This window comes from Selaginella moellendorffii, unplaced genomic scaffold (assembly GCF_000143415.4).
Source record: "Selaginella moellendorffii unplaced genomic scaffold, v1.0 SELMOscaffold_63, whole genome shotgun sequence".
Lineage (NCBI taxonomy): Eukaryota > Viridiplantae > Streptophyta > Lycopodiopsida > Selaginellales > Selaginellaceae > Selaginella > Selaginella moellendorffii.
The window spans coordinates 351,753-375,024 of NW_003314324.1; the positions used below are offsets into that span (position 1 = coordinate 351,753).

Genomic DNA, 23,272 nt, shown 5'->3' on the forward strand with positions numbered 1-23,272 from the left:
TATAAACACTACTAGGACTTTTTAGTTGATATTTATGTGTTTGTATTGTGCATTATACTATTGTATTTTCTATAAACCTTGAGAAAACACATCTAGTTGAGAGATATGTTCTCATCCTTGTAGATCCATACAAATCACAACTACACTAACCACCACTCCCAAACACAGTAAAAATGAGGAAAAATTAAGACTATCAAATAGTATAGACTTATCAAAACTATCTAGGAGACAAAACAATTAGAATCTCAGTTCATGTAGCTTGTCAGGAATGTTTGTCAAAGCTTCTCTAAATGATGGATATATCTAACTCATAACTTTATAAATATTATATTAAAGAGTATAAATAATATAATTTGATTTATATATTATTTCTTATTATAAATATTAAGTCTCTGTTCAAAACTATTTTAAGAAGTAAAACTACTCAAAAAAAAAGGAATTTGTCTAATTTTTTAAAATACCTTTTTTTGTAACCTATTGTTAAGTTTTGTGAAGTTTTGTTAATGTAGTAGATGCTCTTTTGATCAATAATCTTTTGGTCAAGATTTGAGCCAAATGGCAAAAGAAAGATGAGCTTGCATTGGAAAATATTGTGGGCCTTGCAAGTCTGCAGGCCGAAGGACAAATGTTGGTAAACAAAAAGAATCACAACAAGATTCAAAATGATTGAACGTATGGTATGCTTCACCCATCCAAACATTTCTTCATTTCTTTCCAAATCGTTTTCTTGTTCTTCTACCTTCTATAAGCTTCCTTCGTGTTAGATGCGCTTGAATCTTCTGCTTGACAAGAGGATTCTTCCGGATGCTCCAAACGCCAACGCGTCCGGCTAATCATGACCCTCCATAAACCTGGTCGTTACCGTTCGATGCCTTTAGCTCCGTACACCGCGCCCTCGGTGTACGGCACCCCGGGCTTTTTAAAATCCGGGCAAAGCCCTCTTGTCGTGGTTTCATCCAGGCATCTTCGAGCGGGAGGAGCGAGAGCGTACCGCAAGGAGCGACGCCCGGCCAGATTTCGATATTTCGATCGCCGCGCATCGCGATCATCCACGATCATCGCAGGTACATTGCGTGTCGAGCGGAATCGCCCCGGTTTTCTTGCCAGGAAAGGCATCGATCGATCGTCGTCTCACTGCTCTTGCCGCTCTCTCGGCTTTCACGCTTTTCCTCTCGGCATTTCCTCTGCGCGGTTGGATTCCCGTGATAGGGCTTTGGCATCCCCCCGCTTTTCGCCTCCTCTTTGGCCGCCATTGAATGGCTCCCCCCACATTCCTCGCTTTTCTTTGAATGCGCTCCCAAATCTCCTCCTCTCCATGAAAAGCAGGGGCCAAGAAGCAGCGTTTCTTTGCATCGAGATGGCCGCCTCCGAGTCTCCAGCTCCCCAGGTCGCAGAGAATTTCCCAGACTGCCACGGCACGGCGCCAGCAGCGACAGGCTATGGATGGCTGAGCCCTCGGATTTCGTTCTCGACAGATTTTGGGGTCCTCGCAGGGAAAGATTCGCCACGCAGGGAGGAGGCATCGGGCGTCCTGGAATGGTCCACCGAATTCGAGTTTAGCCTCTCCATCGAGTGCCCCGGGGGGTCGCCAGCCGACGAGATCTTCTGCGAGGGGAAGCTCCTCCCGCTCCAATTGCTGCCGTCGTCTCATCGATCGCCAATCCTGCTCGTCAAGGAGCTGCTGGAGGAGGAATCGGGCGGTGGCTCATCGCGGGACAGGTCGTGTGCTTCGTCGGGATGTGCCTCGCCTCTCATTGTCAAGTCGGCATCGTTTCCTCCCGGATCGCCCACGGTAGTTCTGCCAGCCGGACGGGGTTTCCACGCCACAGCAAGCAGCAAAGGGAATTCGTCCAAGTCGTACTACCCAGGCCTCCACACTCTCAAGCTCGTGACGCTGTTCTTCCGGCGGCAATTGGGAAGAACTCCGCCACCAAGGCCAGCTCCTGTTCCATCGCCCAGTGGCGACGGTAATTCGGCACAACCCGGTGACACCACTCCCTCCGTCATCGAGTTGACCCGATCCAGCTCAACTAGCAGCTCCGGAAACTCGCGCCGGCGATCAAAGTCAACCAACTCGGGCCGGATCCTGTGGATGAATCTGGAGAGGTGTAGCAGGAAGAACGCGGACCAGAGCAAGAACAGGAGGAGGAGGAGAGCGAATCCGGGCGACAAAACAGGGTCGTCGTCGTCGTCGTCCGGAGCGCCGGGATCTTTCTCGTCGAGCGTGAGGGTGGCGCCGGTTCTAAACGTTCCGATGTGCATGGGGCCGGTGAGGGAGACCAAGAGTACACTGGCGGGCCTCCGCAAGCTGTTTCATGGGAGGAAGGCGGGGTTGCAGAGGGTGACTTGGGCTTGTCCGGGCGGCGCAGTCTAGCGGAAAGGCCTGGAGGAGTTTCGGAGGCTTCGAAACGTTTTCTCGAGTACTATACTATCATAAGGAGGTGAAACCGTCCGTTATGCGAGACTAGATCAGGCCTAAATATGATCGAGTAGCAGCAGCGGCAGAGATGAGAAATCTAGGAGAGATTCTGGCTCCGAAACGTAAACGTAAATCCCAGCAGCGCAGCTATCCGTGACTGAGGTATGTTGTTAAACTTTTCCTGGAGTTTGTTCTTGCTCCATTGAATTCCTTGCCTGCTGCCTTGGCGATTAAAATACTGGAAAGAGTAATGGGCTTTGTTTGCTGGCAGGCATGAGGAGCTTTTCATTCGACGCGCTGTGTACGTTTCTCGTCTCGCACAAGACTGACGTCAGCTGTTGGCGGTGGGCGATCTTCTCCGAACTTCTTCTCTCGCGTCGCTCGGCGGTGACGGCCGATTGAGGAAGGGAATGTCCGCAGCTTTCTGATGAATCCGTGGGCGTTGTTGGAGACAATGAGAGGCCAGCAGCCGCAAGCAGCATTGACAAAAAGGTATGCGTTCTTTTTTCTTCTGAACTCCTCCTTTTTTTTGCTTTCTTTTTGGCTGTGCTTGAGGTTAGAGAGATGTTGCATGTGCTGCTTTTCTGCTGGTGGTCGTATGCTTGCAGGACGTCTTGTCTGTCTTGTGTGTGCTTGCGCTGCGCAAAGCGCCAGAAATGTGTCTTAGTGCTGCTGAAGGGAAGGACTGTGCGTCCGCGTACGAGCTTTTCTTCACTTCCTCTGCAAAGGCATGGTTTTGTCAATTTTTTCCGATTGCAACTTCCTGGGATCAAAGCTGTTTTCTCTCTTTTATCTTCTAAACTTGTGCGTATCTCTCTCCAGGATGGAACGAACTTCGTCATGCCGCAGGATCAACGTGCAGCAGTGCAAGAATCTAAGAGCAAAAGAGCTTGTGCAATGCAAAATCCAACTTCCAAAATCCAAGGTATGATGTTTGCTCAATCTCAACTAGAGCAGGGATTACTTCGCTACCAGTAGCACAAACTCTTCACTTGAGCGGACAGCATGGTGAATGCCATGAGAACAATGAGAGTACAGCCCACCCAGGTTTCTTCCGGTTTAGCGGCTTGAGTGGTGCTCAAACGTTCCTGTGTAAAGGGAGAAATCAAAGATCAGCAAAGGTCATGGTGTGAGATCCTAGCTTTGCTTACAAGAAAAAATTCCGACAAAGCTGAAGACTGAGTTACCATGTTGCGTAAAGAGTCTTCCAACCAAGTTCCAATCGTCAAACCATTTCTACACAATGAGATGAAATTAAATGTTCTACCCGCAAATCTGAGCCCATCCATACAAATGTCAGGAATATGCTAGCGACTTACAAACCCTACCACCTTTTATACACGCTACCTTTTAGTTTGGAAAAGGTAATGATAAACCCTGGTTAGGGTTAGGGCTTTACTTTTTTCCTTAACCTAGATATATAAACCTGGAATATACTGTTAGAGCTCACTCTTTTTAGGGTTTGTTCAATGCGACAGCTCCATTTGAAGAAAGCTCAAATCTCTGGCGCCCATGATGGGCCGCTTCCATCCTGGGACAGATCTAGCAGAGGCGGCGGCGGCGGCGTCCGCGGCGGTGAGGAATCCCGGGGAATTGACGAGGCGGCGCTGGCGATCAATCATCTCCTGGGAATCGCTGCTCTGGGGCTGGTTTGCGTCTGGTGTGGAAATGTAAGGGGAGGTCTGCTCTGGAATTCCCCCAACAAGGATCTCCTCTTCAATGTAAGCTCGATTCGTTTCTTTCTCGCTGGCTGATCGCTGGATCCACAGTTCCATCCGGTGTTGATGATCGCGGGCTTCGTCTTCGTGCACGGTCAAGGTAAGATCTACTCTATCGATCGAGATTTTCGGAGAGTTGAAGTGGTCAGCGCATTAATTCTTTCTCTCTCGCAGCGAATCTAACGTATAGAACACTGACTGGCAGCAGGAACTACAAGAAGGCGATCCATTTCCTGGCACAAGGATTGGCGCTCGTCCTGGGAGCTGTGGGGTTTCTCGCGGCTCTCAAGTTCCACAATGACAGAGGCATTGACAACTTTTATAGCTTGCATTCGTGGTTGGGCCTCACAACCATGACCCTCTTTGTCACGCAGGTTCGATTTCACAGCTCCATCCTCATTAATTTGATTTTAGTTCTTCAACACTTGCATGCCTTGTGCTTGGTTTTCTTTCCCTGCAGTTTTTTTTTCCTCTCTCCTCTCTTTATTCCTGTTTTTTCCTTGGTTAAATCCCAGAAACGTTTCCTCGTTTCAAAACTTTTCTCCCCAGTGATCTCGAAGAGTCTTTCTTCGAGATAGTTTTTGTCTCTTGATGTTCCTTTCAAAGTTCTAGGATGATCCTAGAACTTTGGAATTTTTGGAATTTGGTTTCTAGTAGGACTTACGCTTGTTTTTTTTTGCAGTGGACGGTGGGATTCGTCTCATTTTGGTACCCCGGTGGCTCCACCGCCGCTCGATCTTCCATTCTCCCATGGCACATCTTCTCGGGGATTTTTCTCTACACTTTGAGCCTAGTTACTGCCGAGACGGGCCTCTTGGAGAAGTTAACTTTTCTCCAAACTTCCCAGGCCATCGAAAGATTTGGCAGGGAATCCACCCTGGTAAATTCCCTGGGATTAATCCTCGTCCTCCTGGGCTTCTTCCATGCGCTTGCGTTGCTAACACCTAAACCGCCAAGATGATCATGAGAATCATATAGGTTCTTCATATTAGAAGTTTGCCAAGGAATGAAAATGCTTTCCAAGATTATCTACGTTATGGGCGTCCAAACCATTAACCTTGAAATTTCTACCCGCACCAGTTTAGTTTAAGGTGGACACCCGTTGTTCGAGCACACACTATGCTTTCCATACTTGTGCCTGTGGTTGCAAACACGTTCAGCACTATAAAGTTTCCTTGTGGGTGCCGCTGATTGATGAAACGCAACCAGTATCCTAGGAACCTCTCTATATGACCTGATCACAAACTATGCACACTACCAAAAAGATGTATTTCCCTGGATGAAATAGTGATGGAACGCATGATACACCCTTCCGCTGTTGAGCATTAATTTTGCGACCGTGGAATGTTCACAAACTGCTGCAGAGCTGGAGTGGAGATTTCTCGAAAATTGTAGTTTTCCCAGGGTCTTTACATAACATAACCTTACATAACAAGCTCTTTACAATCATGAGAGCCCAAGCAGCATCAGACCAGTTTTTTGTTGAATAAAGAGCTGCTCGAGAATGCAAAGAAGCCTGTCTTGTAGAGCTGTGGCTGATGTGATTGCAGGAGAAAGTCATGAAGAGGTGAGGTGAAATCCAGGGAATTCTCCAGCCTTACATGTGAGAACCATCCAAATATTACTTGTCAAATGTCAAAATCATTACTAAATTGCTACGCGTTGCGTGTAGCAACGCTTGGTTTGCTTAATGGTAATTTTATTATTACTTATTAATCTAATTGATCAAATAAAGTTTATAATTATAAGCATGTTTGTAATTTATAAACACAAGATTAATCTTATTGCATATCAACCATTAGATGATAGAATAAAAAAGAATATATTAGAAAGTGTTTAGGAAAGTTTATAAATTATAAATACCAGATTAATCTAAATAAATACCAACCATTAAATGGTAGAATATCCTAGAATATCCAAGCATATTCTAGGTATTTTCACTATATAGGTTTGCTTAAGCAAACAAAAAATGCAGATGTCTAATATTTTGGAAGAATTAGCATTTAGATTCTTATTGTAAATCTATTATAGTTACATTAAAGTTTAAAGGTATGAGAGCACAATATGCTTTCCAAAGTAAGTGAGCAAGCTTAAACACTTTGCAAAAGTTTTTAATAAAATATTTAATACAAATCTATGATACACATTATTAAATACCAATTGAACACCTTCTAACACACCTTTTTTCTAATAAAAAACCCAAATTTTTATTATCCTTATTTTTAGTAATTATCACACTAAATGTAAGAGAGAACAATTGGCCTTGCTACAAACATATATCAAAGGTATCTTAACTTCAAATATGTCATATCAAGATTGATTAAAAGATAATAACACACAAAACTAATAATAAAGCAAACACTATACAAGATAAAAAGCCTTTTAAAATTTGAATTTCCATCAGCTTTGATATGAAATATGTTATCTAAATTTCTTAAAATAAGAAAATTTTCATATTCAAGTAGTTTTGTATAAGTTATATCATAATCTCTATAAATTTTTTTTGTAATTTTCTTGTTTTCTTTCCAAATTTTTTAATATGCTTGCAATATATTTTAGCTATCATGCTTTTCGGAATCACCTTTAATTTACCTCTCACTCATTACTTGAAATGATCTACAATCCAATTCACCAATGTCTTTTTGTTTCCCAAATTCTTTATCCCATTACATGAATGTTTATTCACAAGTAAGATGAATCTTTGTCAATAAAAAAAGATTAAATGAGTCTTTCTTTTGCATCAAATTGTGTATCATTTCCTCTTTAATTGCTCATGGTAAATTCAAAATATTTAGAAATAGCTACATTTTTCATTGCTATTCTTAGATCATCAATAGAATTATACCTTGCCGAAATAAACTTCATTTAGTTGTGATTAAACAATATCTATTTAGCCATATTTTCTCTAGGTTAAAATAGAATATTCTTTTAAAATGCTCTTAAACTTCATAGGCTTTTTTTGCAAATTTAAAACTTCAAGAGGTATTAATTTGCAAATATAACTTTTAAGCAGTTTTCCCTTAATTTTTCTAAAATATAATATTAAATATTGCCAAACATAGTTTTATTATTTAACTCTTGACAACTCTTACTCTTGCAACTTTACTCTCATCTCTTTATTGGTGGGATGATGTGATTTTTTATAATAATTAGTTATTCTCTTTAATGGTTTATACCTTTCTGCATTACCATATGTTTTTTGTGGTTTGCTCTGGATTAATCTATTGAGCTCTCACATAAAGTAATGGAGAGATAGGCTCTTGACTCTTTGGGTGAGGACTTTTATTATTTTTTATTTCACTAACACTTATACATTTTTTAAAAAATTTTTATAATGCTTCTCTCAAAAAGTAAGCCTTTCTAGGGTTGTTTTACCTCGACTTTTATAAATAAAGACCTTTGTTGTCTTTTTTTTCACTAGTTTATCAATTTTAATTCTATTGTGCAACTCAATCATTTTGCAAATCTAAGCTTTCCTATTATTTTTGTGAGTTTTGTGTCAATTTTTTAGAGAAAATATTATTTATCTTTCATAGATTACTTGGTTATAGGATTGATTTTTTTTTGCATGGCTAAGCTAATAATGATAGCTTGTAGATGCCTACATTATAAGAAGAAAAATGTATCTGTAAGAATATTTAATAGCCACTATATTCGTGTTGAGCAAAATAAATATGGAAAACATTTCAAATGGAGTTAAAGATGGACATTCTAGAAATTTAAACTCAATTTTATTCAATTGATGTGGAATTTATATTTTAACTATCACTTAGATTGTCACTTAAAGTTTAATGTTGAAACTTCAACAAATTTGGTTTCAAAAGAAATATTTTTAAAAAGCAAATGCTTATAGCAACATTTAGATATCCTCCCCTTATTCTATGAAGGACACACTTGAATGTTCAAGGTCTAAAAATGTTATATTTTCTGGATATTAAAATTAAAAAATGGATTAAATTACTAAACTTAAAGTAATGGATATATTACTATGGCATGGCCAAATATAAACAAGGAGCACATATCATATTGTGGGAATACTCAATTTCAACTAACTTTTTTTCAAATAAAAGATTTCATTTCTAATATATTAGCTTATTGAAATGATTGTTAAACCTAAAGCTAACTCAATAAAGAGAGCATAAGTTTTGGTATAGTTTTTTGTTGTAAAAATATTAAATCTAAATTCAACATAAAAGCTACCTCTTGTTTGTGTTTATGGAATGCAATATTAAGCATTTACAACCAAGGATGATAAGTTTATACAAAGGTGAAATGAAGAGTAATAAGCATATTCTTTTATCTGGAAACAAATCAATAAATAAGTTAGTATTTTACATTACACCACTAAAGACAAGAGATAAAGGATTATAATCAAGCTTAGTACCTTGAACTTCAATGCATTAAAATACTTATTAATATTTTTACTCTAATCAGATTTTTAGACTAATTGGCTAATGCATGGATAAACTTTTTAGTTTTGATTTTTTTTCCTTTAAAAAGATTTTGGAATAAAGAACAAAGAGAAACTTAAAAATTATAAAGATGAACAAATTTATGCTATTATATACTTGCTTGTTTGTTAGTAACATGGTGGAAATTCTTTGTTACTAGCAATTTACATCACTAGCCATTTAGAAATTGTTGTGCAAAAGTTGGTGTAAACTTAGTTGCAAATCACCATGAATAAATCTTTTTATATGTTTTTAGTACATCTTAAGAGTGTATCACCAATATCTCTATTTTAAGTATATGTGATTTTAAAAAATTTCACTAAGCAAGGTGCTAGGGTCTTATTAACCCAAAATCCATAGCACCAGCACAATCTATGATAGTTGGGATAGGATTGATGGTGCTGAGCTAAAACAACACTCATATAATAACATTTTATCTCAGATTTGCGAATATATAATATATGCTATTCTTTCCTTTCTCTAAATAATCTTCAATATATAATTTAGCATGGGATGTAAGGTGTTAGTGGTAGGATTGAATAATGATGCTATGCTAAAATAGCATTTGTGCAATGATATTTTAGGTTAGATTTCTTTACCTTGGCACACTAGTGTAGGATATATTCCAATTTTTAGATTTATTTCCATAGAAATTTTTTAGTTGTAACTTTGTTTTTAAAAGATCACTTATAAATGGTTATACAAACTAAACATATGGAGGAAAATTTATTAAATAGTGTAGAATTAATTTCCACTACTCTAATTTAGAAATTAGTTTGCATCTCAAATAACTCTTAAAACCTTATTATAATTATTATATGCCCCTAACAAGCACAGTTATTCTAGAGTAATGGAAATTGTAGAAGAGGTAGAAGAGGTTAAATATGCAGTAATAGTAGTGTTTTCAAGATGACACTCCAAAGTTAATATTCAATTATTTAAAGTGATCTTTACCATTGAGTAAATTCCCTTTATGGTTACATGCAATTAAAATAAAAATAAAAATAAAAGCAATATCTTTTTGCACTTTAATAAATTTGAGCTTGGTAAACAAATCAAAAGTTTATATAATATGGGCATTTTAGGCATAGATAGCAAGCAAGGAAATTTTAAGAATATATATTATTTGCCAAAAACTTTATGTAGTAAAGTTAAAATGGTCATTCTAAGTATAGGTGTTTGTAATGAAAATGTATGAAACCAATGTTTTTTTCAACATTTGGAAGAGGATTATTTTAGTTTTCAAAAAACAAAATTATTTTAGGAGTATATTAGAATTGATCTCAAATAAAGGTATTAGATATGATTGTGAAATTTGATATAAAAAATGATATAATAGTTCTCATCTAAATTCTCATATATATTCCCTTTTTTTTTACTAATTAACTTAATTATAAAAGTAACATAATTGGTTTTTGGATAGAAATTCATTTAAAATTTCAAATTTGCATAACCCAATTTTCTATATAAAATGGGTATATTAAAGGGTATGACTTAGGGTTAAATTTGTTTTTTTTGTGCATTTATCCTTCAATAATTTAGACTTTTATTTGTATTGAATCCACAATATTTAGATTTTTTGTTATAATTTTCCTCATTTTATTTATTAATACAATTTTGAGTATTTTTTGAGAGTTTAAAAATAGTAGTTATATGTAAACTCCCAAAATGTTATTTATTTTAATATTATATATAAAAAAACTTAACTTAAATCTAATCTTTTAATTGATTGGAAAAAAACTTCATTCCGCTTGGTGGGCGCTAGTGTTAGTATCGATTCCACAAATGCCACCGCTACTAGTTCTTCCCGAAGAAAGAAAGATTCTTTCTATTTTTAAATTTTAATGGGTATTTTTCAAATTGTTTTTTTATTATTTATATTATAAAGAGTTGTTTTATTTTTCTATAATAATATTTTAAAAGCCTTCACACTCAAAATTAATGGTATTTTTGAAAAATTAAGAAACTTTTTATTTTTTAAATTTTTTTTTCTACTTTAATTTTATTGTGAAAAATATGGGTCAAGATGTTAAAGAGTGTCATTCATTATGGATCCTTTAAAAAAAATTTGAAATTTTTTATTAATTTTTATAAGTAATTTATTAAACATTAGAAATAATCAATATGTTTGGAAGAACTTAAATTATTAGAAAATCTATAAACAAGATTATTAATATATATATTTAAATTCACATGTGTTATGTTTTCATTTAATACACTTTTTGTAGGGATGAGGAGTATAAAGTAATTGAATAATTAAAAAATGATTAAAAATTTTATGGAGGTAAGTGATAGTTACTCTGTCTTGTTAGTTTTAGTTTTTATTTAATTCTAACAAACATGACATTTGTGCTATAAGCAATAACTAACCAATTTGATACCAGCTTTTATATCAATTTTTTGTTCTGATACCAGCTTTTATATAAATATTTTATTTAGATAGGCTTTTCATGTTTAAATACTTAAAGATGGAAATTAAACAAAAAATTTCTTTTGTTCACACACACATTGACCAGCAAAGTGTCCTTTGATTGGCAATTAACAGCTTCCAACTTACATGACCTATAAAACTATAATATTGTTTATCTGTTACTCATCCTGGCATAAAACACAAATCTTCTCACCACAGCCAAGGCTTTCAATGTTTTCACAAAGAAGGGCCTGAAGGAAACTGTGTCAATGTTTTTATATATATACTACCAAATGGATGCTGTGAAAGGTGATATAGATAGACTAGAATGGTTGTTCAACAAAATGAAGAATGCAGCTTCCACCTACTAGGTGCACTTACCTCTGGATATGTGAACACTGGAATACATGAACCAAACAGTTTAGATTATCACTATATCTGACTATAGAAGAAACTATAGAAGAACAACAATTGAGCCACATTATCAAGCACACAATAGATAGTACATTACCTCCATAAAATTGAGGTAGCTGAAGACTATATCTGGTGCCTCGGGAATCCTTGCTGCTGCCTGCCTCTGTTAGACCTGTAGGAGCAGCCCAACATGACACTCTTTCATCACATAGGTTCTGTTTCACAGCTCCATCCTCATTGATTTTAGTTTTTCTTGACAGTTTTCTATCCTTGATTAACACTTATTCAGTCTTCAGCTATCTAGTAGAACTTAAGTTGGTGTGGACAATGGGATTCATCTCATTGGGGTACCCCGATGACTCCGCCACCGCTCGATCTTCCATACACATCTTTTTGGGAATTTTTCTCTACACTTTGAGCCTAAGTTCTGTCAAGCAGTTAACTTTCATCTGGTAAATTCCCTGGGGTTAATCCTCGTCCTCCTTCCATGCTAACGCCAAGATGAGAACCAGTGGTTGAGTTTAACACGCATGGTATATTCGTCGAATATATACCCTGGAACTAGGGCGTTTGGCTGTTCTTCGTCTGGAGGAGGAGCGATGGGAGTGTCGGGAGCGGTAAAGAGGGGATCGCGCTGGCTCAAGCCTGAGGTAGAGTCCCCTACATTCTTCCTCCAATCCTTTGTATTCCTTGCTTCCAGCTCTCAATCGCCTGGGCTTTTAGGTTATCCCCTTGATCGGCTTCATCGGCGCGGCCATGGGGCTTGCATCATTCATGTGTGTGAGGAATCTCATGCTCAATCCGGAAGTGAGGTAAGAAAATTTCTCCCCGTGGATGGGTTCTTCCTCTTCTATCTAAGTTCCTCAAATTTTTTTGCTTGCTCGCGCAGGATAAACAAGGAGGATCGAAGCGCTGGACTCGTCCAGAATTACAAGGAGGGATACGAGTACCACGAGCACGGATTGAGGCATTACATGCGCAACAGGAAGTCCGAGATCATGCCCCGGATCAACGAGTACTTCACCAAGACGAGCTAAAATCTTTCTTCTTTCTCTGGTTGTCTCAATAAACCACTGATCAATTCAAAGGGGAAAAGTCGAGAATATCCTTAGTATCATTCATTGCTAGCGAGCGGTCAAATAACAGGACTGACTCTTCATTAAAGAAACCAGAGAAACCAAGAGAGGTTAACCTATGAACCACCCAAACACATTACAAAACACATTGCATGCTCACACCCAACACTTATTACTTCTCTCCTCCCATCCTTCCTATATGTGAACCAAGAACCCTCACACACCCATTTGCCACATTAACACTTGGTTAGGGTTTGACCAAACTGAACGCCGTTACATATGTAATGGTCATTCCCCCATTAAAATTTGTGTGTCCTCACACAAGATAGAATACCAAATTTGTACCATGCTCTACCAGGAAACAAATATTATGCATGTTTTCCTGGATTTGTGTCATATTTACAGATTAAACCTCCATGCTCCAAACCAAACTGACATCCATTTAATTTTGAGCTGCTATAACTTGCTGATTTCATAGCCACTACAACCTTGGCCCTTTGACAATTTTCTTAACAAATAGAACCTTTGGGATTTTCTATCTCTTTTTTTACACTTAAGTAGCATTTGCCTCATTCCCCTAAGAAAGAAATGCTAGCATGCTACAGCATTAACCACAATAAGCTTCCTCTCACATGCACGGGGTGTTTAAATAACTCTCTTGTTTGGGTCACTTGCTATGCCTCAAAAATCAGGTTTTGCCTCGATTTGATGCATCACTTTTCAGCAACACCCTTAACATTCTCACTAAAAGTCTCAGGTGCCACACAAAACAAGCTTTATTTACATTGCTCAAATTAGTAACCACTCATGATGCTCAATTTAGCAATCATTAATCATCCACAGATTCTCATACCCGAACCACACCCACTTGCCACGTCAGAACTTATGATTAAACCAAGCGTCCGATATTCTTCGTGAGAACGCTCCAGTTGTTCGCGCAGAGACTGGTCCCAGACTTCCACTCCACCCTTCGACTTTGCCGCTGCTCGCAGCACAGTGAAAGTGGCGGATCTCGCAAATTCCTCAATGCCGCGAAGCTCCAAGAACTTTGATGCCTCCTCCATGCTTTCTTTTTAATCTCGATCATCGATTGGCGCGCTCAAAGATTTCTCATCCGTACGCGACTTCTCTTCTCCAACAGCGAAATCTTGGAGCTCGATTCCTTCCAGCTCGCGATAGCTAAGAACAAGAACCCTAAAATTTTGTGGACACCGTTGCCACTAACATCTACCAGAGAGAGCGCATATTCTCCTCGTTTAAACAGGCGCCACGTCGTTGCACATCCTCTGGCCAATAGCTCGATGACACGTTGGCAGTAAATGCAACGTGGCGTGGACTATATATAAATTTGAGTAGGGCAAACTGAGACGAAGGAGGGAGAGAAATGGAGGCTATGAAGCGCGCGGCGATGCTCGGCGTGTGCGTGGGAGGGATTTGGGGCGCCTATGTCACGCAGGGCGTGCTGCAAGAGACTCTGTAAGTGGAATCGATCGATCGAGTGAGAGTCTGATTGATCGAGTGATTTTGTGTGTGGCAGCTCCACAAAACGCTTCGGCCCCGATAAGCAGAGGTTCCAGCACCTTGCATTCTTAAATTTCGCGCAGAGCGTGGTTTGCTTCCTGTGGTCATTCATAAGTAATGCATTGTGTGATTTTTTTTTTCCTTCTAGAGCTCACGCCGCTACTCTTTTTCTCCAGTGCTTGTCCTCGTTTCACCGAAGAGAACCTCTCAAGCTCCACTATGGGCTTACTGGAGTGCCAGCATTACGAATTCCATTGGTCCCGCTTGTGGAATCCAGGCTTTGAAATACATCAGCTATCCTGCCCAGGTGAGCTTTTGGATTTTACTTGTTTTTCTCATTTGTTCTTGAAAGCTTAAAGTTGAGAATTTCGTTTCCAGGTTCTGGCGAAATCGTCGAAGATGATTCCAGGTATGTGTATTGAATCTGAAAAGCTGGCTGGTATTTAAGTGTGCTCCTTTTCGTTTTCTCTTCTGAATCCAGTGATGCTCATGGGGACAATTTTGTACGGTGTCCGCTATACAATTCCTGAGTACCTTTGCACCTTTCTCGTCGCTGGAGGTGTTTCCATTTTTGCATTATTCAAGGTTGTGTGATTTTTCGATTTTTCTCAAAGGTGAGATTTTTCTTTCTGTCGTGCAGGGTAGTGTAAAAGCCAGTAAAGTAGCGAGTCCGAATGCTCCTCTTGGATACGGGCTATGCCTGTTAAATCTGGCGTTCGATGGTTTCACAAATGCAACTCAAGACTCTATTACGATGAGGTGAGGAAAAACACAAAGTAACTTTCTTGTTTGTGTTTTTGTGTGGAACGAGGCTTGACAACGAAAGTTTCATTGTGTGCTGCTCCAGGTATCCGAAAACAAGCGCTTGGCATATAATGATGGGAATGAACTTCTGGGGTTCCATTTACATGGGTCTCTACATGTTTGGATGGACGAGCGGGGGATTCGAAGCTCTGAGCTTTTGCAAGCAGCACCCGGAGGCTACGTGGGACATTTTCTTCTTTTGCCTCTGCGGAGCCGTCGGCCAGAACTTCATCTTCCTTACCATCAGCTGGTTCGGAACGCTGGCTCTCACGACAATCACAACGATGAGGAAGTTCGTAAGCATTCTCGTGTCGTCGCTGTGGAGGGGCAACCCGCTGACGCTGGAGCAGTGGATCGGCGTGTCGATGGTCTTTGCTGGGCTTTCGTACCAAATTCTCCTCAAGTGGAGGAGGCAGACGAAGAAGCGGCCGCTAAGAAAGAAGGCCGTGTGATTGACCCCCCCCCCTCGAAGACAGTTAATGTACACCGAGTAGAAGGTATGAGAAGAAAGCATCCATTTCTTTTTTTTTGTTTTTACTGATTTGCTTCCCTTTCCGCTCCAGAGGGGAGGGTGGCTTTTAAGTCACTGGCATTCAATGGCCAGCCATTCCTTTCTCTCTTTGCTTTGCAGAGGCAATGGATTGGAAGCACAACTTCCCTGTCCTCTCTGCGAGCAAAGTCTATATACTTTTTAAAACATTGTTTTATTTTTTGCACACTTTTTCTTCTTCTTTCCTAAAGTTTGATCTTTCAAGGTTTTGTTTTTAACAGTTTTTCCGATTTGCAGTTCCCAGCTGGGACACAGGCTGGCTGTCCGCACACGGGAAGAGAAAGGATGGCACGCGGTGAAAAACAAGAGTCTCGGAACTGCGCACATACTTTGCGATTGTGGCGCCTTCCAGACAAAGCGACAGGCTCCTACAGTGTAAGAAGTAAGAATGTCCACCAGGGAGAATGACAACCGAGGTAAAAATGCCTGATAACAGAACGCTTTGCTTGATCCAGACGTTTGTAACGCTCTCTCGTGTTTCCAGGAGGTAAAGGGAAAAAAAAAAAAAAAAAAAAAATCTCGGCCGGGGAATTAACGCGGCCGAAAGAAAAGGAGGGACCGACCAAATGCCGAGTTTTTCCATCTCCGATACAGTTTCGAGTATGGACAGCCAACGAGACAGGCAGGCCAATCAATGTCACATAGGTGATCCCTTTTCATTCTTTCTTTTTTGTATTTCGTCGCTTCTCTCATCTTCAGGTGATCACACATACCTGTATCAGCCCCTGGTGGCTGGTTTCATTCCATACAGGATTCCACAATCCAGCGATAAATTATCAGCGAGTTTTTCCTTAAGTCGATACGCTTTTCTTTGCTACGTTCTTAAGACAATACGCTTTTCCTTGCCAAGTTTGCACGCTGCTAATCGACTTCTCTGTTCGTTAGCTTGGGATCTCCAGATTTTCAAGGCAAAGTTTCGAATTTTTCGCTGTACGAACATGCTAGACGTTAGCCGAGGACCAAGTATCGCATAAAGATGAAGTGTAGAGCACATGTCCCCAAGTTACAACCATGTGCTATAGTTTCTATTAAATTCCACATTGCCGTGTTATAGGCCCATAAGTTTTGACCGATCAAACCAAGGTTAGATTTAATCTTAGCCCACACATGTACGTTTTTTAATGCTTGTTTTGGTTGGTTGGCCATTAGGTTTTCCACTTTGTCTTTGGCGGTGTCATGCAAAAGAGATGTCCTTTCCTTCCCCACACAGCCCGGAAGGATACATGGAAGTGCGTGGGTCCTCCACAATCGCGGTTAACGGCTGGGATTTGCGCTGGATGTGATCCCCACCGCCCATTCTGTCCATTACAACGGTTAAAAAACCATTTGCCAGTGTACGAGCCGTTTGGGCGGACGCCACGCTCTCACTTAAATCCGGCTCAATGCGGCTGCTAACAAACCAGTCTGGTAACCACCGTTTCCTCAAACGGTAAACTCTACCTGACCGCGGCCAGCAAGGTCCACGAGCGGTTAGCTGGATGCTTACACGTGTCCCCCAAGAAGCATCCTGGCGGATAATTCTGCCAGGCTGGCTGGGTTGCCACGCGGCAACGCCAGATTGGTACGCTCTTTTGCATGGATGTGGCCGCAAGTTCTTCCTCTGTTTCTTGTGAGTATAGTCCTGTCCAGCCCGGCTTGGAGCTCGCGCTTCGCGTCTTCAATCGGCAATGGCGGCCGCGCGTTAGGTCACCGGCATTCCTCGCGGTGAGTGACATGATGCTAGGTTCTATAAGAGCGCTCACATTCTCGTTTCTCGTGGCGATTTCGCAGGTCTGAGCTCCTGGCATTGGATTTCTTGGTCAGATCGCAGCCATTCTGGATACCATGGCAATGCCGCGCTTCTTGCTGCTGATTCTCGCGATTCTGGGGTTATTGCACTCCTCCCGGGCCGACGCTCCCATTTCTTTCTTCGACTGGGTTGTGTCTTATGAGACTCGGGCCCCTCTTGGCGTCAAGCAACAGGTACTTCGTTCTTTCTTTCGATTCTTCTTCTCTTCTTCTTCTCTTTCTTTTGGATTTTTTTGTGTCGATTCGTTGGTTGGGCGGTGATGTAAACCCTTTCTTGTTTGGTGTGCTCTCAGGTGATCGTGATAAATGGGATGTTCCCGGGTCCAGTGCTAAACACCACCACCAACAGGATCAACATCGTCAACGTCCAGAACAATCTGGATGAGCCCTTTCTACTCACCTGGTATGTGATCTACAGATCAAAGCTCCTCTTTCTCTTTTCTCAAGAGATCTGGACTTTGCTTGCCTACATTCTTTGTTTTCGTGGGTGGAATTCTAAAGTTTCCTCCGCAGGGATGGTATCCAGAACCGAAGAAATGCCTGGATGGATGGAGTTGCGGCAACGAACTGTCCCATACCGGCGGGCCAAAACTTCACCTACAACATCACGGCTAAGGATCAAATTGGCAGTTTCTTCTACTGGCCAACGACGATGTTCCAAAGAGCTGCTGGCGGTGTTGGGTCTGTGAGGGTGAATCCGCGTGCTGCCTCGGGTGTGAGGGTGCCATTCGCACCTCCAGACGGTGATATAGTTGTTATGATTGGTGACTGGTACACTCGGAGCCACAAGGTATGTGCTCTTTAATGATCCACCTAGCAATATGAAGTCAAGGCATGGCACTGCAGGAATTGCGAGCTTCTCTAGACAGGGGCGTTTTACTCGGGATGCCAGACGGTGTTCTTATCAATGGGAAAGGAGCTTACAACAGAACCACGGATTACGAAACCATCCCTGTGCGAAGAGGTACAAAACTCATTGATTCCGTGAGAAAATAAAAATGAAAATGGAAGCATTGACTCACTCCCTTGGCTGTGCTTGCAGATCATGTATACCGGTTTCGAGTGACAAATGTGGGTGTGAGCACGACTCTAAACTTTCGGATTCAAGGCCACCAGCTCAACCTTGTGGAAACCGAGGGGTCTTACACTGTGCAGCAACCATACGACTCTATAGACATTTTCGTGGGACAATCGTATTCGTTTCTTCTTAACTGCACTGCAAATGCTAGCGACTACTACATCGTTGCTAGCCCCAGGTTTGTGGGCAATGAGACCGAGTGGGCGAATATCACTGGTGTTGGAGTCCTCCATTATTTGGACTCCAAGGCTTTGGTTAATGGCCCCCTTCCCGAAGGGCCCAGTATTTATGATGGGGGCTGGTCCGTAAATCAAGCTCGTCAACTCAGGTATGTGTATACTGTTCAAACTTCCAAGACTAATCTTTGTCACCGCAGACGTAACTTGACAACGGGAGCGGCTCGGCCAAATCCTCAAGGCTCTTTTCACTATGGGCAGATCAACGTCACACAGACATTCGTTTTGACAAGTACCGCAGTATCAATTGCCGGGAAGCGACGGTTCGCGGTCAATGGTTTTTCTTTCGAAGTTCCATCCACACCTCTGCTTCTCGCGGACGAGTACAACATTACAGGCCTATACAAGCTGAATTCTTTCCCAGAAAAAGTTGGAAGCGTCGTTCCTGGCCTCCAGACGTCCGTCGTAAACGCCACGTACGCTGGTTTCTTGGAGATCATCTTTCAAAACCCGGACAACAACTCAGTCCAGTCGTGGCATGTCGATGGCTATGCGGCATTCGTCGTCGGGTATGTAGGTTGGAACTTTCATATGCGACAGGCTGATCGATGTTTGCTTCTTCAGATACGGACCAGGGCAATGGACTGAAAATGATAGAGGCCAGTACAACAAATGGGACGCTGTATCTCGCTCCACCGTTCAGGTACTGAATGACCCGAACTTGTTTCTTTCTGCCTCTTGGTTTTTGTTTTCTAAACCATTGCTTTTCCCAGGTTTTCCCTGGCTCCTGGACGGCCATCCAAATCTCCCTGGACAATGTGGGCTTGTGGAACATACGCTCAGAGGACTTGGTCCGCCATTATCTCGGCCAAGAAATCTACATGTTCGTGAACGATCCAAGCGACAACATCAAGAACACGGCTTTCCCGAAACCAGACAACGTCCTGTATTGTGGACGGCTTGCAAATCTTGCTCCGCTATCGAGGTACTTACATCAATCAACCTCCTCAACTTCGTTCATATACTCATTCCAATCTCATCGTTCTTTTGCAGTCGCCATCGCAAGAGCTCCGGCACCCAAGCAGCGAAGCTCTCCTTGACTACATTGCTCACTCTGGCGAGCGCTGCGCTCCTGAGCTTACTGTGGCTCTAGAGGTCTGTAGAGGATTGATTGACCCGACGGTTTTGCATTTCATTTTTTTTTTTTTTCTAGTTTGAGGAGCCACATTACTGCTGAGAGATATATTGGGTGTTGGTTTTTTTGATCTATCTCTGAAAGGAAGAAACCACCATTTTGTTTGCTTGTTCTTCTCTCTCTTCTCTCCTCTCTCCCAAGTTTCTGGTGATGATTTGTAAGTTTGTGAGAAGAATTCGTACTCTCTTTTTTTCTATTCTTTGTAGAGTCAAGGTGTTGATCAGTTTTGACGTTCTTTGACGAGAATCGGAAACTTTGGTTCTAGAAGCAAGGATTTGATTAAACTAAGACACGAGCTGGAGTGTGGCCTCACGCGCCGGCATGTGAAAACACAATTTGGAAGGCTTGTTTAACTTAATGATTATTGGTAAGCTTCGTGGAGATTAACCGTTGTCACGAGCGATCGCGTGGCTTTTCGTGGTGGATTTAACGCATAAAATTTGTTTGTCAACGTCCCTCTCATATATAGAGAGGTTAATTCCATGACAAGCTCTAAGATCCAGCGAAGTACACCACTCAGTGGCTAGCTAGTTGGTGTTACTAGCAAACAAGAAAGTTTCCATTTAGTTCCCTGTACTATGAGAGCGTACCAGTCCATCCATGATAAGGGGAATCTTTAGCAAGAGGTGAAGAATTGAAAGAAGGAGAAGAGGAGGAGGAGGAAGTGGAAGTGAGGATCTTTCTTCTCTGCTCAAGGGAGCTCATGGAGCAGCGAGACGGAGAGCTTCTAGCCGGGCAAGTCGAGGGAGAGGTAAACTCCACCACTTTCCAGAGCTTCAACCTCGATTTCCTCAGCGCCGAGCACCAGCAAAGCCTGCTCGCGGCGAATTTCCAGCCGTGGTCCTCGAGCAGCAGTGGAGCTGGAGCCTGTGCTGCTGCGGCCGAGGATGAGGATGTCAAGGGACTGCTCACTCCGCCCAGCAGTCCCTCCGGCGCGAGCAACAGTGGCGGCAGTAAGTTCCCGTCCGGCCTGGCTCAAAAGATCGGCTACCTCCAAATGGTTGTCAATATGCTGGGCAGCAACAACAGCGCGCGCGGCCAGTCGAGCAGCGGCGCTCAGCAGCAGCAAATTGGGAAGCTCGTGGATCAGCTCCTGGTGACGGCCAGAGGTATGTTCTTGGAGCAGCAGCAGCAGCAGGAGCAACATCAAAGTGCTTCCTTTGCTGCGAATCCCTCCAGCGATCGCTACTTTAACATCTCTCCGGAAGAACTCGTCTACCATCATCATCATCATCAGCAGCAGCAGCAGCAAATTCTCCAGCAGCAGGCTTATAACCACCAGCAGCAAATGCCTTATCAAGGCATTTTTCCAAAGCCGGAGAGTATGACTCCAGTGGAGAATCTCTATGCGGGTGTGGCGGCGGCTGCAATCGTTGATGGAGACGAAGACGAATCTCTCCAGGAGAGCCAAGACTCGTACGAGTTGATCGAGCTCGACGCCATGGAGATCCTTGCCGAGCACACACACTTCTGCGAGATTTGTGGCAAGGGATTCAAGCGCGATGCCAACCTCCGCATGCACATGAGAGGCCACGGTGACGAGTACAAGACACCGGCGGCCCTTGCCAGGCCCAAAGGTGACGACGAACACCGCGGCGATGGCAAGAGGAAAGTCTCCAGCCCAAAGTTTCTACCCAAGCGCTACTCCTGCCCGTATCTGGGATGCAAGCGCAACAGGCAGCACAAGAAGTTTGTGCCACTCAAGACGGTGCTGTGCGTCAAGAACCACTACCGACGATCGCACTGCCCCAAGCTCCTGACTTGCACCAGATGCCGCGTGAAACGATTTGCGGTGCTTGCCGACCTCAAGACGCACGAGAAGCATTGCGGGAGGGAGAAGTGGCAGTGCTCTTGCGGGACGACCTTCTCTCGGAAGGACAAGCTCCTGGGCCACATCTCTCTCTTCGTCGGGCACAAGCCGCTGATGATGATGGTTCCGCCACAGCCGCTGCAGCCGCCTCCGATCATCTTGCCCAGCAGCAGCAGCAGCAGCTCCTTATCGGCTGCAGAGCTCTCGCCAGCTTCAATCTACAGCAACATGCAGCAGATTCCATACTCATCAAGCATGATGGATTCCAAGTCCCAGATAATGGGAACTGTTGATGGTGTTCCTTCTTCTGTGGAGAGCTGCTGGAATCCAAACAGCATCTTTGGTGGTGGTGGTGGTCGGTCTATGCTTGTCCCCGGGAGCAGCAGCAGCAATAACAACAACAACAACAACTCTAACAACAACACCACCACAAGCAGTGAAAACTACAGCCTTGGATACCTGAGCCTTGATTTCTTCGACTGCAAGAATTGACAATGTGAGATGGTTTGTGTGACTGGTCCACAATAACCAAATGGTGGACGCATTATATATCGCTATGCTAACATCTTGTTACTAATATTAAATAAATAAAAAGATTTTTTTGTTGAATGGCGTTGGCCGTTGAATAGGGTTGACTTACTGACCGTTGGCCGTTGACTATAATTGACCATGGTTCTTTCCTTCTCAGAGTACGGGCGATTCTGGGTCACTTCACTGCCAGATACGCCGGCGGCACACGTCAACGCGCGATCTAACAGCGCTCACTGCTCCTCCTCTGACGTTTCACGCATTGAATGCCATAATAATTATAACACCCCCAACGATGAGAGGCGCTCGCGCTCGCGCCCTCCATTCATGAAATCTTTTTTCCTCGCCTCCTCCATTTCAAACCAGGGAGGATTTCTCTTCTTTTCCGAGCTCCGGTCGGAATTGGAGCCACGGGAGAGGAAGAATCTCAAATCCAGAGAACAAGAAAGATCTCGAGGATACTCTCAGAAAACCAGTTGGAGAAAAGGAGGGAGGAGAAAAAGATGATGTTGTTTTCGTTGGCGGCCTGCCATCTTCTTTCTGGGAATTCCCATCACACGCAAATCTTCTGCCACTGGCAGGAGTGTAGCATAGATAGATTTTGTCTTTGATCAAGCTTTTATTACCTAGTTCTCTCTCGGCTCCACATCTCGCTTCTTCTCCGTCCGCCGGGAAGAATTTACCAGCGTCTGGACGAGGAGGACAAGCAATCCAGTACACTGATAGGTCTGTCGTATCATGGATAGATTTAGCTTGTATCATTCAGCCACCCTCAAGGCTTGCAGGATCCAATGACCCATTTGTGATCGATTGCCGCTCGCGAGTTTGATCGATATCAATACCTCAGCTCCTCCCACAATGGGCTATCGGATCCACCATCAAAATCACAGCTTGTTCGCGAGTGGCGGCTCCAGCTGCTCGTGAGACATCACGATTGCGACCAACAGCGACAATGGGAATTGGAACAGGGCAATGTACGCACTCCATTTGGGTGACAACGCTGGAGCAGGGCTAGGCGTCTTGAGTTCCTCGTCGGCCGATCTTCCGGATCACCATCGCTCATCAGTGCTCCAGCAAAGGGAGTTTTTCACCAGGGATGCCTTCGCGCAGGGATCATCGCGCGCATCAGCTGCGGCGGCGGCGGCGGAGGAGGAAGCATACTATCGATCAGCGTCGTCAAATCTTTCCAGCCTTGCTTCTTCGTTCCACCATCGGCTGGATCACCCGGAGGTTCCTCCCGCCGAGGCAGTGTTCTTGAGTCGGGATAGGCCGAGGAGCACCTTGGAGAGATCGACGAGGGCGAGTTCTAGAGTCGACTTCTCGGCGGATCGGTA

At 42.7% G+C, this 23,272-nt stretch overlaps 5 protein-coding genes across 7 annotated transcripts; all 5 read left to right on the forward strand.

The window, feature by feature from the left end:
* The first annotated feature begins 975 nt into the window (after positions 1–975).
* On the forward strand, positions 976–3,557 carry LOC112351624. Its single transcript, XM_024689847.1, has 3 exons — positions 976–2,581; positions 2,691–2,911; positions 3,242–3,557. The coding sequence occupies exon 1, from the start codon at positions 1,316–1,318 to the stop codon at positions 2,372–2,374; it is 1,059 nt and encodes a 352-aa protein (XP_024545615.1). The 5' UTR covers positions 976–1,315; the 3' UTR covers positions 2,375–2,581; positions 2,691–2,911; positions 3,242–3,557.
* Positions 3,558–3,885: 328 nt separating this feature from the next.
* LOC9644803 (probable transmembrane ascorbate ferrireductase 2) lies at positions 3,886–5,169 on the forward strand. The gene is made up of 4 exons (XM_002984530.2): positions 3,886–4,140; positions 4,189–4,237; positions 4,312–4,511; positions 4,820–5,169. Exons 1-4 carry the CDS (start codon positions 3,889–3,891, stop codon positions 5,096–5,098), a joined length of 780 nt encoding a protein of 259 aa, XP_002984576.2. The 5' UTR covers positions 3,886–3,888; the 3' UTR covers positions 5,099–5,169.
* An 8,687-nt stretch (positions 5,170–13,856) lies between these two features.
* Positions 13,857–16,158, forward strand: LOC9644633 (UDP-galactose/UDP-glucose transporter 3). Of its 3 annotated transcripts, none has more exons than XM_024689822.1 (10): positions 13,857–13,964; positions 14,026–14,123; positions 14,186–14,316; positions 14,388–14,418; positions 14,491–14,594; positions 14,650–14,768; positions 14,857–15,310; positions 15,377–15,779; positions 15,848–16,008; positions 16,063–16,158. In XM_024689822.1, the coding sequence occupies exons 1-7, from the start codon at positions 13,873–13,875 to the stop codon at positions 15,263–15,265; spliced, it is 984 nt and encodes a 327-aa protein (XP_024545590.1). In that variant the 5' UTR covers positions 13,857–13,872; the 3' UTR covers positions 15,266–15,310; positions 15,377–15,779; positions 15,848–16,008; positions 16,063–16,158. The 3 variants fall into 3 exon arrangements, with proteins under 3 accessions (XP_024545590.1, XP_024545591.1, XP_024545589.1); XM_024689823.1 differs by having other exon boundaries at positions 16,086–16,158; XM_024689821.1 differs by having other exon boundaries at positions 15,848–16,158.
* Positions 16,159–16,954: 796 nt separating this feature from the next.
* Positions 16,955–19,794, forward strand: LOC9644634 (monocopper oxidase-like protein SKU5). Its single transcript, XM_002984533.2, has 10 exons — positions 16,955–17,067; positions 17,134–17,325; positions 17,445–17,554; positions 17,665–17,941; positions 17,998–18,115; positions 18,194–18,557; positions 18,606–18,974; positions 19,030–19,108; positions 19,179–19,390; positions 19,459–19,794. The coding sequence occupies exons 2-10, from the start codon at positions 17,188–17,190 to the stop codon at positions 19,556–19,558; spliced, it is 1,767 nt and encodes a 588-aa protein (XP_002984579.1). The 5' UTR covers positions 16,955–17,067; positions 17,134–17,187; the 3' UTR covers positions 19,559–19,794.
* On the forward strand, positions 19,466–21,954 carry LOC112351560 (protein SENSITIVE TO PROTON RHIZOTOXICITY 2-like). The gene is made up of 2 exons (XM_024689641.1): positions 19,466–19,560; positions 19,807–21,954. Exon 2 carries the CDS (start codon positions 20,304–20,306, stop codon positions 21,900–21,902), a length of 1,599 nt encoding a protein of 532 aa, XP_024545409.1. The 5' UTR covers positions 19,466–19,560; positions 19,807–20,303; the 3' UTR covers positions 21,903–21,954.
* Positions 21,955–23,272: the final 1,318 nt, after the last annotated feature.